The 17,736-nt window shown below is 43.8% G+C and overlaps 1 protein-coding gene across 1 annotated transcript; it reads left to right on the top strand.

The window, feature by feature from the left end:
- Positions 1–113: 113 nt before the first annotated feature.
- Positions 114–12,573, top strand: LOC306744610 (potassium/sodium hyperpolarization-activated cyclic nucleotide-gated channel 4; the record flags this gene model as incomplete). The annotated part of the gene is given in 11 exon segments (XM_079227290.1): positions 114–805; positions 6,112–6,318; positions 6,615–6,828; positions 7,126–7,287; positions 8,303–8,521; positions 9,348–9,494; positions 9,604–9,900; positions 9,903–10,101; positions 10,449–11,592; positions 11,862–12,302; positions 12,495–12,573. Coding segments are annotated over 11 exon segments (3,801 nt in total).
- Positions 12,574–17,736: the final 5,163 nt, after the last annotated feature.

Raw genomic sequence — 17,736 nt, 5'->3', positions numbered from 1 at the left:
CTTCATTTTAACATTCAGATTAAAATTGACATTGTTTAGCCTATAGGTAGATCAACTAAACAAATTAGTAGTCTCCCTGAGGGTCCCTAGTTCACCCTCTTCCCTGAGTTGGGATGGATGGGGTGGCGGGAGGTGTGGGTACCCCCAGCAGCACCGGGGGCTCTGGGGGTGACAGCCTCCCCAGACGTAACGGAGGGGACTCAAAGCGGCGCAGTAAGGGCAGCCTGCCTTCACCGGGCTACAGGCTGTCCCAGGCCTCGCTGGAAGGGGAGAGGGGCTCCTTCGGGGCGGACAGCACTTCCTTAAGTGGACGTGGCCGTCGGCCCTCCATCATGAGCTCCTCCACCAGGGATGGCCTTCCCTTTCGAACAGCAGGCACCCCAACCACCCCGGTGCCCCTGCCGCCACCGCCCTCCTCCTCTGCCACAGCCCATCCTCCCCCACGCTCAGTGGGCTTTGCCACCCGCGCCACCCTGACCTCCACCTCCTCCACCGGGACTGGAGTGATGGTGGTGACCACCGGCCCGGAGACCACCACCACCACTACATGTAACACAACTGCTGCAGGGTCTCCTGAGTTAATGAGTCAGTGTGGACTGGGTGTTTTGGGCATGGGGCTGGACGGAGAGGACTACAGCACCTCCAACCAGAGCACCTTCATACAGAGACAGTTTGGAGCCATGCTTCAGCCGGGGGTCAACAAGTTCAGCCTGCGCATGTTTGGATCCCACAAAGCCGTGGCACTGGAGCAGCAAAGACTGAAATCAGCAGGGGCGTGGATCATACACCCATACAGTGACTTCAGGTATACGCACACACACCCTCCACAGCGAGCTGCAGTTGTTGGTTTGCAAAATAAATGCCACTTGTAGCACATGAAAAACACCTCAAGTTATTTTGGTTGAATTATGGATCAAAGCCAGCTGAAGTCATGCACAGTTCATGGAGCACACTTGAAGCATAATGACAGACACTTAAGTAAAGGGAGAAATAAAAAAGAGAAACATAGCATACATTTAGCTCCCTCTTCAGTTGTTAACTGAGGGAAATAGGGAGGAGTACATCTGGGTGGAGGAAGCCAAAGGCTTTGGTGAGGAAGCAAAAGATGAATATCTGCAGGAAAGGTGATTTTGAGGCAAAGCCTGTATAAAAGGTTAAAATGGAGAATGAAAAAAGGGGAGTATGTTTCCACTGCACATGATGAAGGCAGGGAGAGGCGTTTATGGAAAGGGTAGTGTGACAAGGCCTCCAGTGTAAACTCCATGGCAGGTCTCTAGTCAGTAGATACTCTAGAGACTGATTGTTTCCAGAATAAATAGTTTCAGGATAAATGTGAGAAGATACAAATTAGGAGCACACATTTATAGAAGATGTTTGGTTGATCAGGAAACAGCGAGAGACGCCTTCCATGTCAAGAAAGTGAAAAGTCAAGTTTTCATCTGAACAGTGGATGAACCCAGCACAGCACCCCTTGCTGGTGGCTCTGTGCAAGTAATAGTTAGCATGAGAATTATTGAAATGAAAATTACAATTGAGGCTGTTAATTTGTAGTTTTCTTGAGTGAAACTCTCCTCATGAAGATAAAGATGAACCTGGTGGTTAATTGTTGTCGTGCATGTTTCTCTGGTTTTCTTTTATCAATGTATGGCAGAGGCATTTTTTGAATGTCTGCCAGTCTTAAACACGAAAAGCCCCATTGCATTCACCCTCACATACTTTTACAATGTCGTACTATTTACAGACTGACATGCTAAACACCCATAGGCATGCTGGTCATTGGCTGTTAGAGACTTTGTGTTAATGTAAAATGTGCAGGTGGAGCGCAGAGGGAGAAACAGCATTCATAATCTCTAGACAGGCTGCAGCAACAATGGAGGACTTGATCCCCAAGGCTCCTGGCCCACTTTTGTCTCATGAACCGCGCGCACACACACACACACACACACACACACACACACACACACACACACACACACACACACACACGATTGAGTCATTTTGTATTTGTCTGTCAATTTGACACTCACAAATTCTGCGTATGAGTCTGCTGACAGGAGATACAGTGAATGAGGTCAGTCAGGAACAGAGAAAAGATGGATGGATGCCCCTCTTGCATTTATTGATATTCATGCACGATATCTAAAAATGCTAATAGTCCTAATTAACCTGTCAGAGAATCACAATTGAATTTGGATCAATTATGTATAACTTCCTAAATTATGCAAGTTGAGTATGCATTATGCATAATTCAGTCATCTAACTTTTCCGTTAAGTACCTGTAGTCTGAAGAGACAGCTGAAGAGGAACTTTGTGAGGCCGGAGCAAGCGCGAGGGAACGACGGATTACTGATAAAGCCCCTTTATTGGGTTTTTGTCCCTGTATTGACCTTGAGCACAGAGCCTGCATGTGCAGTAGTGTGTGTGTGTGTGTGTGTGTGTGTGTGTGTGTGTGTGTGTGTGGTCTGTCACTATTGAGTGTGCTGATTAGCTCTCACCTCATTAAGAAAAGATGTATTTCTGCTGCACCTCTAAGAGTCAGAAGAAGCCTATCCATACATTGAAGTAGCAAGAGAGAGGTGAAAACCGAAAGACGGTGTGTCTGTCACCACAGATCTGTCGTGTTGAGACAGGGTTGGTGGCATTACACACATAGTAACAGGGATTTATTACGTAATAGCCGGGTGCTGTTGTGCTTGTTCGTCTGTAGTCTGGCAAGATGATGTGTGGAAACTTGTTCAGAACTGACATCTGGCCAACCGCGAGCAGGGAACCAATCAGACACTTGCTCATGAGACACTTGGCCTCAATTACAGTAGAATTAGTGTTTTGTTTGACAACAGCTGAGCAGGTAGATGCAGGTCAGTTCTCCTCTAGCACCTGTTCATGTTCAAGATGGAATACTAATGAGGCAGTGGAGAGCCTTTGATTGCATTTGCAATTCCTATCTGTGTGTTCACGAGTACACACAAGCGCACGTACAACTACACACACAACGCCTGAGCCAGTGTTGCATCAGTCCCCTGTCTTGTCAGGTATTTAGCCAGCATGACAAACCTTCACATCCTTCTCAGTTTTGATCTGACGTCTTCTCTTGTCTGTTTGGTTGTTCTGATTTGTTTGGTCTCACATCTCAACGACAGCAGTGAAATCTCGTCAACGGGCTGATTAATGTCACATGTACGATGTATTGTAACCCATTGAGATTAGATTAAAGGAGCAGAAATCAACGATTTGCTAAAGATGGAGTGGATTCATATCTACCTAAACAGAGAATGATGTCGCTCTCCCTCTGTGTGTGTGGTCATCCGAGCTTCGTCGACATAGCCGGGCCGGCCACAAATGCTTTTAGTGCATGTTAGTGCATGTGAGCGAGTCCCACTTGTTAGCTCATACGAAAGCTCTACACTGCTCAAATATGGCGGTTACAGCGGATAATGTCGTCCAGACCGACGACGTCGTCGTGAAAGTGTAGTACCCAACCTCCGGCCCTCCCTTGGGTAAACACGGGTAACTCTGTCCGCACTTTGCTGTCACGCTGTCACCGTTAGCTACGAGCTATTGGCTCGCTGTTGACATGTTGAGAACCACTGAGAGGCAATCGAAATGCTCCCAAACTCAACCCTCAATTCAATATATATTAAGTGATACTCTCTGGGAAAATAATGTGTAACATATTGCATTACAGGTTAAATGGCTTCATTTAAGCCAATGCTTTTTTGTGAAATAATGAATAACGTCTTTGGACCTCAAACAGGTAAAAACCACGGGCTCCAACCACACTGCATTTGTGATGTTTTCATACGCTTTTTTGTGTAAAACTGCAAAGTTATTAGAGCAGTCAAAAAAATACAGTGTAATAAAAAAGTACAATACGTTATTGTGAAATGTGGCGGAGTTGAATTATCAAATTAAAAAGCTAGTAAGTCAAGTAAAGTACAAGTACCTCATAACTGTCTTACAGTTTTGAGTAAGTGTAATTAGTTTCTACCATTATAGGGCTGCCACAAACGATTCCTTTCATTAATCATTAATCTAAAACATCTAAAGTCCAAGTTGACTAACTCAAATTGGTTTTTTTGTCTGAGCGACCATTCATGTTGTCAAAGAATTTACTGTTGATAGACTTTATTGCTTAATAGACTAGAGTCGTTTCAGCTTTATAGTACATGCACTAGCAAAAGCAAAGTCCTCCTTCAATTCATTAAGTACCACTGTAAAGTACTGGATTTTTAATAATATCTTATAAATGAACAGCACTGACAGACATAAACTACAAGGATATGATTTACAGAAACGTTCTCTTCAATCAGAGTTCCCAAAGTTTGTCCTCAAGATCAGGAAGAATACATCTCCAGCCCCGTCACCACAGCAGCTACAGAACTGCTGCATCTGTGTTGCTGTAAATACTTCCTGCATTTATTGTGAGTGATTATGAAGTGACACATGTATCAGTATAAGTGACAAAGTCAGGAAGAAGTAGCAGAGTCATGACTCATACTTAATCTTCATCAGTCTAGCGGCAGCATCACACCACATGAGGTGGTGTTACTAAATTAGATCTCAATAGCAATCGACCACAGACCTTGAGTGTACATTCTCACAGAAGGAGAGCGAGTGTGTAGAAAGCAAGTCATTGATATAGGTTAAGGTGATGGATGAAGGGATTAGCAGAAAAAAGACAGAAAGATGACAGGCATCATCTCCAGATGATTGGATTTCCTTTTCTGTCATACTTAAATCACAAACAGCATTTTTATGAGAGGGCTGCGTCATCCGATAATACCCTCCAACATAAACTACAGATTTATGAAGGCTCCCAAGGTTACTGGTCATTTCCTCTCTTTGTCCCTCTCTGTCTGTCTCTCTCTCTCAAAATAGTATATCTTAAGTCTTGTAAAATTACCTTGATTTGTCATCCAGGTTATCTCGACCTGGGCTTGTGTACAAATTCAGTTCTGGAGTTTGGAAGATAAGGCGCAATCCAAATGCATTATGGGATTTGATCCAGTATCTTTGCAGCTGGACCCATACTACAGTCTAAAAGTCAGCATTTCTCAGTTTCTGCTCCTCAAAATTGTCCCTTTCTTTCTTGAATCTGTCTCATAGCGTTATGTAAATAAGATACTGAATCTCAGGGGAGTAAAATGCATGGTCTTCTTCTGAAAATCAATAAAATAAGTACATGTATTGGCATGGCTTTAGCGGTTCAGTTATTGCAACAAAAAAAAAGAAAAGGAAAAGAAGGTAGCGCTGGTTTTACTGATAACATTAACGATGGATCCCAATTATCCAAAAGTATATCTCAAAATAAGAAAAAGGGATAGTATAATTTAGAATCTGTTTATAAGAACTAAATCTTAATTTAAAATTGTGGAACAAAAGATTGGCCTTAACAATTTACCAGATCCAAGAACATGTCTTTACATCCAACAACAGCTGACAACCCAAAGATGTTCAATTTATAGACGCATAAATCCACAGAAAACAGAAAAATAGCAAATACTCATATTTGAAAAGCATTTTTGTTTAAACATAACTTGACAATATTAGTTTTTGCTGGACCATCTCAAATAATACATTTGATCAGGCTAATTAGAGAAAATGGCGTCGCAACTGTGTATTTTTGTGTGTACTGCACATGCGCAAAGACATCCTTGTAACTCCAACCTAAAGTGTACTTTCTTTGCCATATTTTAGGAATGTATTTATTAATACATTGATTGGATTGATCGATGACTCACACTTCAGCAGGATGAATGGTTTCTGTCTTCCATTGTTTAGTTATGTCTAATTTAGTTGAGGAAATGGACTTTTGAATTTCAATAATATTTTCTAAGAGCTAGTGCATTTTTATTTTTCCATCTACCTAAAGTTGTTTCACTCCCACCCACAATTAATTGAAACATGTCCAGCAGTGAACAGCTCCTCCATTTATTTTGTGCATTGCATTGTGGGATACTTGTCAATGTGTCTCCTCTTCAGTGAAAACACGAAACATGATGCAATAAAATAAAATGCGAGTAAAAAACACATAACTTAGACTTCCAGTCCAACCTTAGACACAGAAACCAAAAACAAACAAAAAACTCAACACTTTCTTTCTCTGTCTAGATTCTACTGGGACCTGTTGATGCTCATGTTGATGATGGGGAACTTAATCATCCTGCCAGTGGGCATCACTTTCTTTAGAGAAGAGAACACTCCTTCCTGGATCATCTTCAACGTGGTCTCTGACACTCTCTTCATGGTCGACTTGGTTCTTAACTTCAGGACCGGCATCATCAAAGAAGACAACACTGAGATACTGCTGAACCCCAGGTCATTAGAAGCATCTTTGATTGCATTGATTATGTGCATCTGTATGGTTAAGAATATTAATACGGCTGCTCTGTCGCCATTCATTTAAATGTGCTCTTCGGGCCATCTGCTGGGTTTGTGTGAAATGTAAAAAAAAAAAAAAAAGGTAACATGCAGCTGGTGGCAGAGCTTTGTTCACGTTTCAGTCGTATTCCTGTTGAATATTAATGAGAATTGCTTCATGCCGGCCAAATGTTGGAATCACTTCCCCAATGCCTGATTGCCAAATTTCAAATGTCAATGCTACTCCCACTCAGAGCGATCCGACAGAAATATCTGAAAAACTGGTTCCTGGTGGACTTCGTGTCATCTATCCCGGTGGACTACATCTTCCTGATGGTGGACAGTCTCGACACCGAGGTCTACCGGACAGCCCGGGCGCTGCGCATCGTCCGCTTCACCAAAATCCTGAGCCTGCTGCGACTGCTCCGCCTTTCTCGACTCATCCGCTACATCCACCAGTGGGAGGAGGTGAGAAGCTGAGGCTGTAAACGGAGAGTAAAGTCGAAGGGAACGGGTATTTGTTTTGAAGAGGTAGTTCAAAACTCATTTCATATGTAAGATATGACTCATCACAAGCCTTATGAAATATCATGTCGTCAACAGAATCCAACATGTTTTTTTATATTGTGCGGATAGAAAAGCCTTTGAACAATTTTGTAATTAAATCCTTGAGAAAAGGTAAACCTCATATGACCTTTCCACTCGTTTATTCATCCCACTTGCATTCTTATTTTCCTCCTCATCTTTCCCTCTGCTCCTCCTCAGATTTTCCATATGACCTATGACCTTGCCAGTGCCATGGTGAGGATAGTTAATCTGATTGGTATGATGCTGCTGCTGTGCCACTGGGACGGCTGTCTCCAGTTCCTGGTCCCGATGCTGCAGGACTTCCCTCCTGACTGCTGGGTGTCCAAAAACCTGATGGTGGTGAGTCTCTAACCAGCCGTCTGTGTGCACGTGACAATATTTTTAATATGTTTCAGTGATTTTATATTGTGCAGAGAACAAAAAAGAACCTGATATTCAGTTCCTGTGGAATGAAAAGGACAAAGCGCTATCTCAACTTGTTTGAACAGTGGGCACAGTATTTATTTCAGATGAATGCAAATCACAGATGCAAAAAGCAGCTTGGTTTCTGGTTATTCTGTGTGTGTGTGTGTGTGTGTGTGTGTGTGTGTGTGTGTGTGTGTGTGTGTGTGTGCAGAGTGAGGGTGTTTATCGGATTTGACATTGTTTGCTCCTTATCTGTGTTAATTGGCTCATGCAGCGACATGTCCAGTTGGAATAAGACTGACTATCATCGTCATCACGAAACTAAAAAAGATTTTCCAATTAAAAACCTCGGCAGAGATCAGGTGAAGGTGTGAACGCACGCAAGTTGAAGGCCTCAGGGACCCGCTGGAGATTTTGTCTCCGTGCATGTAGGCGTGCGGACGTGTACGTCCATGAATGCACATGGATACACAGCTGTATGAATCGCTGACTCATGTCTTAACGGTTGCCTGGGTGACTGTTGCTAAGCAGGCGGATGCTGGGATTTTCCCCAGAGAAAGTCCCCTCGTCCTTTAGACTATTAACATCTTAGTTAAATTGGACTCACCTTAAAATAGAAGGAAACACACACTCACACAAACACACACGCACAGGCTGGTCTGTGTTGTCGGTAGACATGTATTTATTAATGCAAGTTAACTGCCTTTTTATTGTCCGTGTGGTTTTAAATGTTCTGCAGACACTCTGTTTTGAAGCAAAGTGGGTTTTGACAGTTAAATTGCTCGGCTGCTACATGTTATGATCTCAGCTGTATTTTCTGAAGTGGTGTGGCTGAGCGAGTCTAAGAGGAAAAAAAGCTCCTGTAACACAACTAAAATAAGAACAATTTAATATGGCAGCGCCTTGGTAATTAACACTCCTTTTTACTCGTCCTGCCTCCCACTCACAGAATGACACATGGGGCGTGCAGTACTCCTATGCTCTGTTCAAAGCCATGAGCCACATGTTGTGCATCGGGTACGGTGCCCAGGCTCCAGAAGGGATGACGGATGTGTGGCTCACCATGCTCAGTATGATCGTCGGTGCCACATGCTACGCCATGTTCATCGGCCACGCCACCGCTCTCATCCAGTCGCTGGACTCCTCAAGACGACAATACCAGGAAAAGGTGAAACATGACCGCGATGCTTTTTATAGTTTAGCCATCAAACCCGATTCAATCAATTTCTGTTGACAATAATATTTTTTATTTTGTTTTTGTTTATTAACCAATCAAATTTCAGTAAAAGATTCCCATCACAACGCCACTAAGCCCATAGTGTCATCTTCAAATCTCAATCAAAAACCTAAACACGCTCAATGTACAATGATTTAAAACAGTGGATCTTTATATTTGCAAAGCATTTTTTGCAGATGATTGAATTATCAAAATTGTTGTTGAATAGTTTTCTGTCAAAAGGCAACTCTTTTTTTTTCCAAGGTGATGTCAGGACTCTCCAAACCTGAATGGATTTTTTTAAATATTTTAATTAAACAATCTAAAAATTACTTTATTCAAACTTCCCACAATTTATAGGCTGTGTACAAAATCCCTCCCTGTTTTCCATAAAAATACGTTCACAATCTGCAATTTTATTTGAGTGTCTAAATTCTGATTGTAAAATATTTATGCAATATTATCGTTTCCCAAAATGTACCGTAATAGAACAAAGAAAAGTACTATTTCCTTACAAATCCACAATGCATTGAATTCAATTTTATAGATGCATGAAAGGAACATTGTAGTGACATATGTATCTAAGATCTCAATGTAGTGTTATATTGTGTAAACTATTGAGTGTATATGTGAACGAGTGAACAAGTGAACCGCCATAGAAGTGTAAAGCGAACACATGCCAGAAAGGTCATCATTGTTCTTGCGCTCTTTTCTTTTGATAAAGTGCACATGTTTGTTTTCATATCCCTGACCCGTGCATGTTTGTGTGTTATTACAGTACAAGCAGGTGGAGCAGTACATGTCGTTCCATAAGCTTCCTGCAGACGTTCGGCAAAAGATCCACGAGTACTATGAGCACCGCTTCCAGGGGAAAATGTTTGATGAGGAGAACATCCTGGCAGAGCTCAGCGAGCCGCTGAAAGAGGTAATGAATTCACAAACACTCACTCGTCTACACTTAGAGACCACAAACGCTCCTTTGAGCAAATATCTTCCTTCACTTCTCTGTTTATCTGTTCATCATCTTCCTATAGGAGATAGTCAGCTTTAACTGCCGCAGCCTGGTGGCTAACATGCCGCTGTTCGCCACCGCTGATCCCAACTTTGTGACTGCCGTGCTGACCAAGCTTCGATTTGAAGTGTTTCAGCCTTCAGACTTCATCATCCGCGAGGGCACAGTTGGACGCAAGATGTACTTCATCCAGCATGGGCGAGTCAGCGTGCTGACCCGCGGAAACAAGGAAACTAAGCTGAGCGATGGGTCATACTTTGGAGGTGATAAGTTGTGTAGGAAGGTGTACAGGAAGAATATACGCAAGTTTATACTGTCGGATTAATTTATCTCACTGCCCATTCCCTTTTTTCAGAGATTTGTTTGTTGACTCGTGGACGGAGGACAGCCAGCGTCCGCGCAGATACATACTGTCGCCTGTACTCTCTCAGCGTGGACAACTTTAACGAGGTGCTGGAGGAACACCCGATGATGAGGCGCGCCTTTGAAACTGTCGCTGTTGACCGATTGGACCGAATCGGTAAAGCGTGGATGTCTGAATGGCTCATACATTTCTCTAACAATCCTGTGTGGGATTTTCCATTCAGCTCAATAATTCTGTAACGACCTTGCCCACTATTTGCAATTATCCATCCAGTACTGCAAAATTGCTCAGGCGCCTTGTCCTCAGCTTAAAGGTCGGAACTCTTCTTTGATTAATCCAAAGCTGAAATATTAAAGGTTGAGCAATGTTCTCTGGGAAGAAAAGATGTTTGCTATGTGTTCAGTAAACAACTTGGCCTTCTAAAAAGTAAAACATTTCACTCTTTCACATCTTTGTGTTCTGGAACTTAATTCACACTTTGATATGAATGTTCTCCTCTCCAGGCCGGAAGAGCTCCATGCTCCTGCGGAAGTCATCCCAGGGCGGTTCTCTGGGGGGCAGTATGGGTCGCGGTGGAGGCCGTGGTGCAGGGGGTCCAGGAGCCGGAGCCGGCACTCTGGGTTCCTGTGACAGCATGCTGGTGCAGCAGATTGTCAAACACGACAGCATGTCGGCCATGCAAGATGCCATTGCGGCTGCTGCTGCTGCAGGAAGAAGTGGAGTCATCGGAGGAAGTGGCACGGTGTCTCCTCGGCCTCGCCCGGTCATCTGGGCGCCGCTGGTCCACGCCCCTCTGCAGACTGCTGCTGCCACCAGTAATGTAGCCATCGCCCTCATGCACCAGCAGCAGCAACAGCAGCAGCAGCTACAGCAGCTTCAGCAGCAGCATGCACTTGGAGGTTCTTTCTTCCTGCCCTCCCCTCTTGTTTCGCCCTCTCCTTCCTCCTCTTTCCCTCTGTCTCCCCCTCGTCCTCCCGTGTTACAGCCCCTTCGCCCCTCTGTGAGTTCTCTTATCGGGATGATGACAATAGGAGGGATGGGAGGAATAGGAGGGATGGGAGGGATAGGAGGGATGGGTGGTTTGTCCCCAAGAGGATTTCCTGCCTCTCCCTCATCCATGGGCCCTCCTGGTGGGTTGACATCGCCCCCTATTGTTAAAACGCCATCCACACCCGCCTCCTCTGTCCCGTCTGTTCAACAAGAAAGGAATCTTCATTACAGCCTCCGCCTCCAGGCTGACCCCCCCTCAATGATTGCTGGATCGCAAGGTGGCGGGCCACAAACTCCACCCCTCCACAGGGTATCTGCAGCCAACCCCCTTGCTGCTTGTGGTGCCCCGTCAGATTACAACACTTTTGTGGCGGGCCAGCAGGGAGCAAAAGAAGCTCTGTTAAGTCATGGAGGAAACAGCTCTCAGTGTCTGCCTGCACTTGGCAGACTCACCCAGGAGGCCAGGCTGATGTCGGCCTCGCAGCCCACTCTGCCTCACCGCTCCTGGGCTGGAGTGCAGCCTCACCCGCCTCTCCACAGGAAGGCCTCAGGTGGTAATTTGCTGGCGACTCCTTTCCTAGCAGGGCAGTTAGCCAGGGGAGGCAGTGCAGGGATGCTGACCTGTAACACTCCAGTTCAGCTCGTGACACATATACCGTTTAATGCACAAGCACAGGCCGCAGTTCCTATTCAGGTAGTACTGGCACACAATCTGCCTATTCAATCTGCCCCTCACACTGTGCCCACACCTACAGCTGCATACATGCCTTCTGCAGCTTCTTTGCATTCTTTCTCCCCTCCAAAGCAGACCCCACTCTCCTCATCCACCCCTTCACCTGCACCCACTCTGTCATCTCCTTCACCTATACACCCCCAGACACCTCGTCCTAAACCAATCCCAATGACCCCTTCCCCCCCATCTTCAGTAGGAACAAACCCGCTGTCGCTCTCATCAACTTCTCGTCCCAAACCAATCCCTCCACCTTCTCCCCGCTCCTCCTCTCCTTCTCCCTCCTCCACACCGCCTTCATCTTCTGTTTCTACCCCTGTTTTAATACCTCAAACTTATGGGCCCAAGACATCTTTTACGTCCTCTTCTCCCCCTTCTTCCTCTATCCCACCACGCCCCCTGAGCCCCCGAGCCAAGGCATCCAACACACCTCCTTCTGCTTCTCCGTTGTCTGGCCCCAGTCCCGCCCCAACCCCAATCCCGTCTCCGATACAGACTCCCACTCAGACAACCCATGCTCGTATTTCGACCCCCGCCCAAACTCCTACGCAAACCCTGACAGCTGTTACTCCTACCCAGACCCTAACCCTTACACCTTCTCCCTCTCCCATCCCTGTTACACCTGTTCCCTCCTTAAGTAAATCCCAAAGTCCAACCCCTTGTCTCCAGCCCTCTGTCCCTAGTTCAAACAGAGGCCCCATATCGAGCCAGATCCCAAAACAGACCCCAACCCAAACTGCATCTCCTTCCCTTCTACCGGCTAAGACTAGCTCTCCCAATAAAACCATTTTCACAGTTCATCCTGTCCTTACTCCATTTCCCACATCAGGCTCCGTTTTCTCCACCAAACCAAGCCCAGCTGCAACCTCATCTTCAACAACTTTATGCCCAAACCCAAGCCCTACTAACCCCTCATCTCTTACTACCACCTCCTCCTCCACCACCATCTCCTCTAGTTTACAATCTGCTTCTGTACACCCCCAGAAACAAATGCCAACCACCACAGCTGCCCCTTCCTTCTCCTCAAAACTCCATACAGCCTCGTCCCCTGCCCAGACCTCTCAGGCATCAACCACTACATCACTCATCAGTCAGCGCATGCAGCCACCTCTGCCAACACCACCTCCCTTAAAGATGGGAAAAAAGACCCTCAGCTATCACTTGCCAGAAAAGATTCAGAGGGACTAAGACACAAACTGCCCTTTAACAAGCAATTCTCATAGGATGTCGTGACCGCTGCTGATTAGCAGAGCCCTGTATATACCGAGTTGTGTCAACAGGTACATCTTGTTTGCATTCACTCTAGGATGTGATTGTCTTAGAACATCATGTGTTTGTGTGACTCTAAACCAAGCCATCGCTCGAGGGGACTTTCTTGGTGTGTTGAGTGGTTGTTGCAGGCAATGGTAGAGTCTGAAAAACCATCCAAATGTATACATACATATCTGTGTTAGTGATTGTTGGAGCAAGCGGGGGAGCTGAAGTGGAAACAGTATGCACAGTAAAATGAGATGGAAGCAATAGCTGAGAAAACAAGTCTCCATTTTCTATACATGCAATACATGTGAAACATTTGAGACTCTCACAATGTGACAGGAAATGACATTGACAATAATAATAAATGTGAGCAAATAATGACCTTTCTGCGGTTGGATGACGTCAGTTTCAAATGCGGGCAACAGAGCAGACACTTATGTTTTCCAGCTCCAACTCCCTCTTGCCTCCCATTCTGTACCAAAGTGTAATATTTTCTCATCAGAATATTAATAATGATAAGAATATAAAATCACTGTCAAGTTGAGGCTCATAGGAATTTGAGTAATCAGGAGCAGTTCACTGGTAGTTTTGTTGTCCGAAGTGTGTGGTGTTTAGTTTTTTTAACGAGACAAAACTTTTAAACCTACATGTTCACACTGACAACTTCTGTAAATTGTGTTTTTTGTGTGTGTGAAAAACAATACTGCTCTGCTGTGCACCGTGGCTCACCCTGAACTGTAAATATGTGCCTCTCTGTGGGTCTGTTGTAAGCTTCCTCACTCCTCAGCCTCTCTGTCTTTCATCTCTTCTCTGTCTCGCCGCCTTTCATCTGATTTCACAGCCCCCGTCGCTAACTGCTTCTTTGGCTCACAGACTCTCCCTTTCTCTCGGTTTGCCCGACACTTTGCTCTGTGCTGCCGTCAGCCTCATGTTTAAGTGGCTCTTCCTTCTGTCGCCCTCCAACATTGTTTCAGCACCATTCCCAGTGATGTTTGATGTTTTGTGTGGGTAGCAACAAGACATTTATGTCTTAACCCTTGATACCATGTTGCCTAGACTATAAATTAAAGGACCACATGTTAAATTTTTTTATTTATCACAGCTTTAGCTTTTGAACAGAAAAGAATAGCCAATAATGCTGTCGCCATGATGACCTTGAGCATGGCGTTTAAGACGATGATGAAGATGATGATGATGATTATATTCTTGACAACCATGATAGTAATGATGAAGGTGTATATCTGGATGTAACAATAAAGCGGATTTAGATATCATCTTGTTGAGTGTTTTGAGGCATGAGCTCCTTTAAGGCATTGTGCTTGCATGTCTGTTCTGTGAACATACATGTATATAATAAATATGTACATGTAAATAGCCTATATATAAATGATGCTACATCAACTAAAGGCAGGATGTATGAAAGTATTGACAAAATAGCAAATATAGATTAGCTTTTTATTTCATTTTTAGTTCAACTTGAACGTTGATGACTTGGAACTTTTGGACTTTTGGATCTTTTTGAGATTTTTTATTTATTTTTTATTTTTTTCATTCAAGATGCCTTAATTATTATACTTTTTTTTTAGATGTAAACTGACATCCATAACCACCCCTCACACAAAATACACCATCAACAGTTTTCATCAGAAAAAAAGTAATTAGAACAACAGTAAAACTACAAGTTGGATTATCTGGATCCAGAAATACAGGAATCAGCATATGAAACTGTACTATGTACATTTACTATGGGCTGTAACAACTCTCAGAAAAAAACTCAACCTGATGATATGACCTGAAAGAAAATTAAACAAAATGAAATGTATCTATATTGTACAGGAGTGGCAGTAATCTATAAAAGTGAAACATATACAACCAAAATGATCTGCATGGCTGGAAACCATCACTCCTTAAGAAAAAATATAAATTTGTATGCCGATGTTCTTCTTTTGTGAAATACTGACAAAGGTTTGGTGGAGCACCTGGACACTCCTTTATTGGGAACATCTATAGCTTTAAATTGTTTATAATTATTGATTATGTATATACATTGTATAAATAATCTTATCATATCTTTGTGTAAAAAAATAATCTTAAAAGTAAGTAGTAGCTATATCTGTCAAATACAATGGAGTACAATAAAAGTACAATAGCGTCCCGAGCACTAATCTTGTGCCTCTCGGTAGAGGGCAGACACACTCACATCCCTTCAAGGTTAAGCTTGTGAATGTGGGGACACTTAAATCTCTCCCGCTCTTCCCTTTGTGAGGGCAGATTACTGTCTCGCTGATACACCGGCCTCCCCTTCCCAACGTACCTCATTCTCCCTCACACACATTGATTTGACCTCTCCTCTTTCATTAATGTCCAAAGTTTTTTTTACAGCCCTTCAGCCCATGTAGACAAGTTAAGAGACATAAACATGTTGGATTTACCCTTATTATTATTGTATCACTGTTTGAATGGACCCTTCTGAGTCTCACAAAGCAGCATTCATTTGTCTGGAAGAGGGAGATGCCTTGTAGCTACATATAGCTTAGTTTTATGTTGTTGGGAATTAAACTAACATTTCTAATTAGGGACATAAGAGAGGCTCTAAACCTATTTGCATGTCCACTATAGCATTATTGCTTATAGCAGATTTAATGAATAACAATTAATTGTTTTTCAAATATGTAATGATTAGTCATAACTCAATTATTAATCATAAAACCATAAATTGCTATAACAATGTATGATGGTATTCAGCTTCAGTCACAAGATACCGTTAGTTTAAATAACAGAATTGAACTGCCCAATTTTGGGAAAATATAGGGAAAACCTCCAAGTTTAATATTGATCAATTAAGTCTCCATCTCAGGGTTGCTAGGGAGCTTTTGTCATAGTGTACAGTAACCTATTATTTCATATACACAAATCAAATGATGAAGTTCTTTATAAATTAAATATGACTGCATAACTAAACTACTAGACAAAAAATAAACGACTTAATGATAAAACAATTAATGGACTAAATAATGTGATGAAGAGTACAATGAATAACGATGCACCACATATACTCATATCCTTGATTCATGTTTATCAAACAAACGAATGACAAAACAAATGTGTTTGCTTAGGCTGTCTGCAGGCTGCACAGTGACCGCTAGATGGCGATGAAACTTTAATAATCAACACAGCAGGAAGAAGGAGCATCTTGCACAACAGAACATTTTACATGTCTTAAGTTTGTGTCTTTACAGTAACATGCGAGATCAGGAGGGACATTTTAATGTGCGGAGGAGAAGCCGCTGTGAACAAGGAGAAGACGTTAATGGTGGCAGACCAGCCTGGATCACCAGACATGAATAGAGATGGGCGAGAAACAAAACTGTAATTGCTGCCCGTCATTCTGGCTCTGAAATAGACTCAGAGGGAAGTCTTCACTTTGGGGCCACGATGGAAAAACACTAGTGTCAGGGAGTTTCTTGGCTAAAACTGACACTTATGAGTATCTATTCCTCGTCATACAGTGTTGCATTATATGGTAATAGCCACAGTCTGCGTGTACTTGTCCTGCAAGTTTAATCACTGGATTAATCCTCAATTCATTCATCCACAACCACACTGGAGGGTGCAGGTACTTATGCTTTCAAACATGCTTTCCCAACTTGTAAAGCAGTGTAATGTCTATTCATGGCCGGTTCTCATATTTTGTTTCACCAAAGAATTCTCAGATTGTATCATGTGAATATTTTTTAGATACTAGAAGAGATGAAAGTATCCAGAATTTCACAATAAAAGAGTAAGAAAAAAAGTCAGACAAATAAACAGAATTTTTGGAGCAGCAGCGATTGTTGTTTATCATTCAATCGTCTCGTGACCCCCAGGTTGGGAACCCACGGTGTAAAACAAGCCAACATGGGGAATCAGTTGCACGTATGGAACATGTGGTGCACGTGTAGTTGTACGTCTCTGGCTGGTAGCACGACCGCAGAACAAGCACAGATTTAAGGTTAGGGGGTGGTAATAGGTGGGCTGGCTGAGCGCACCGCAACATTATATATAGACTTCCTGCACCCTCACTTCAAAACCCACCAACACACACTCTCTTGGAGCTACAGTAGACGAGGATGAGATTTGAGAAAGCGAGGTGATTCCCATACCCTAACCACTTCAAACAGGAGGCAGATACGTAAGTGTTGAAAGTGACGTGTGTTTATACAGTGCAATAAGGGCTGCTGTTTTGTGTCTGTGACACTTTTCTCTTGCTGGGAAAAAAAAGGAAAAGAGTTCAACCATCTACTGCAATATTCTCTTCAGCGAACTGTGGACTATAGTTTTTTAGTTTGTGAGTCATTAAAAAAAAAAGTCCCTGTTGTTGCCATTTGCTGCTCTTCACACTGGATGTGACACATCCTCTGTAAAAGTTTCATTTATCACAATGGGTTCCGCTTAACGCGAATCATCCAGTGCACTTCCGTCTCTCCATCTGTGGTCACCTCGGAGCCATGAGTATGGGGAGTAGAGGGGCACTACGTTTATTTTGGAATGAAAATGCTTTTGCATTTGACAGGTAAGCACTGGGACGATATCCTCCTTTCACCGCCCACCCTTCTCTACCCACCTATGCGCGGTGATGCCCGAGGGGGAGAGGAGGAGGAGCGGGGTCTCCAAACCTGCCCACCTCTCTCCTCCCTCCGCCACCGCCACGGCGACAGACACCGCTTTTGGCCTATCGCGTCAGAGCCGGACCCCCTCCGTCCTCTCCCTCCCTCCCTCCCTCCCTCCCTCCCCTGTGCCCTGCCCACCCCGGCGGTCTCCTCTCCAGCCCTGCC

The sequence above is a fragment of the Taurulus bubalis genome, assembly GCF_910589615.1.
Source record: "Taurulus bubalis genome assembly, chromosome: 12".
Lineage (NCBI taxonomy): Eukaryota > Metazoa > Chordata > Actinopteri > Perciformes > Cottidae > Taurulus > Taurulus bubalis.
The sequence above is the reverse complement of the archived record's forward strand: the minus strand, read 5'-3'. Positions and strand labels throughout refer to the sequence as shown.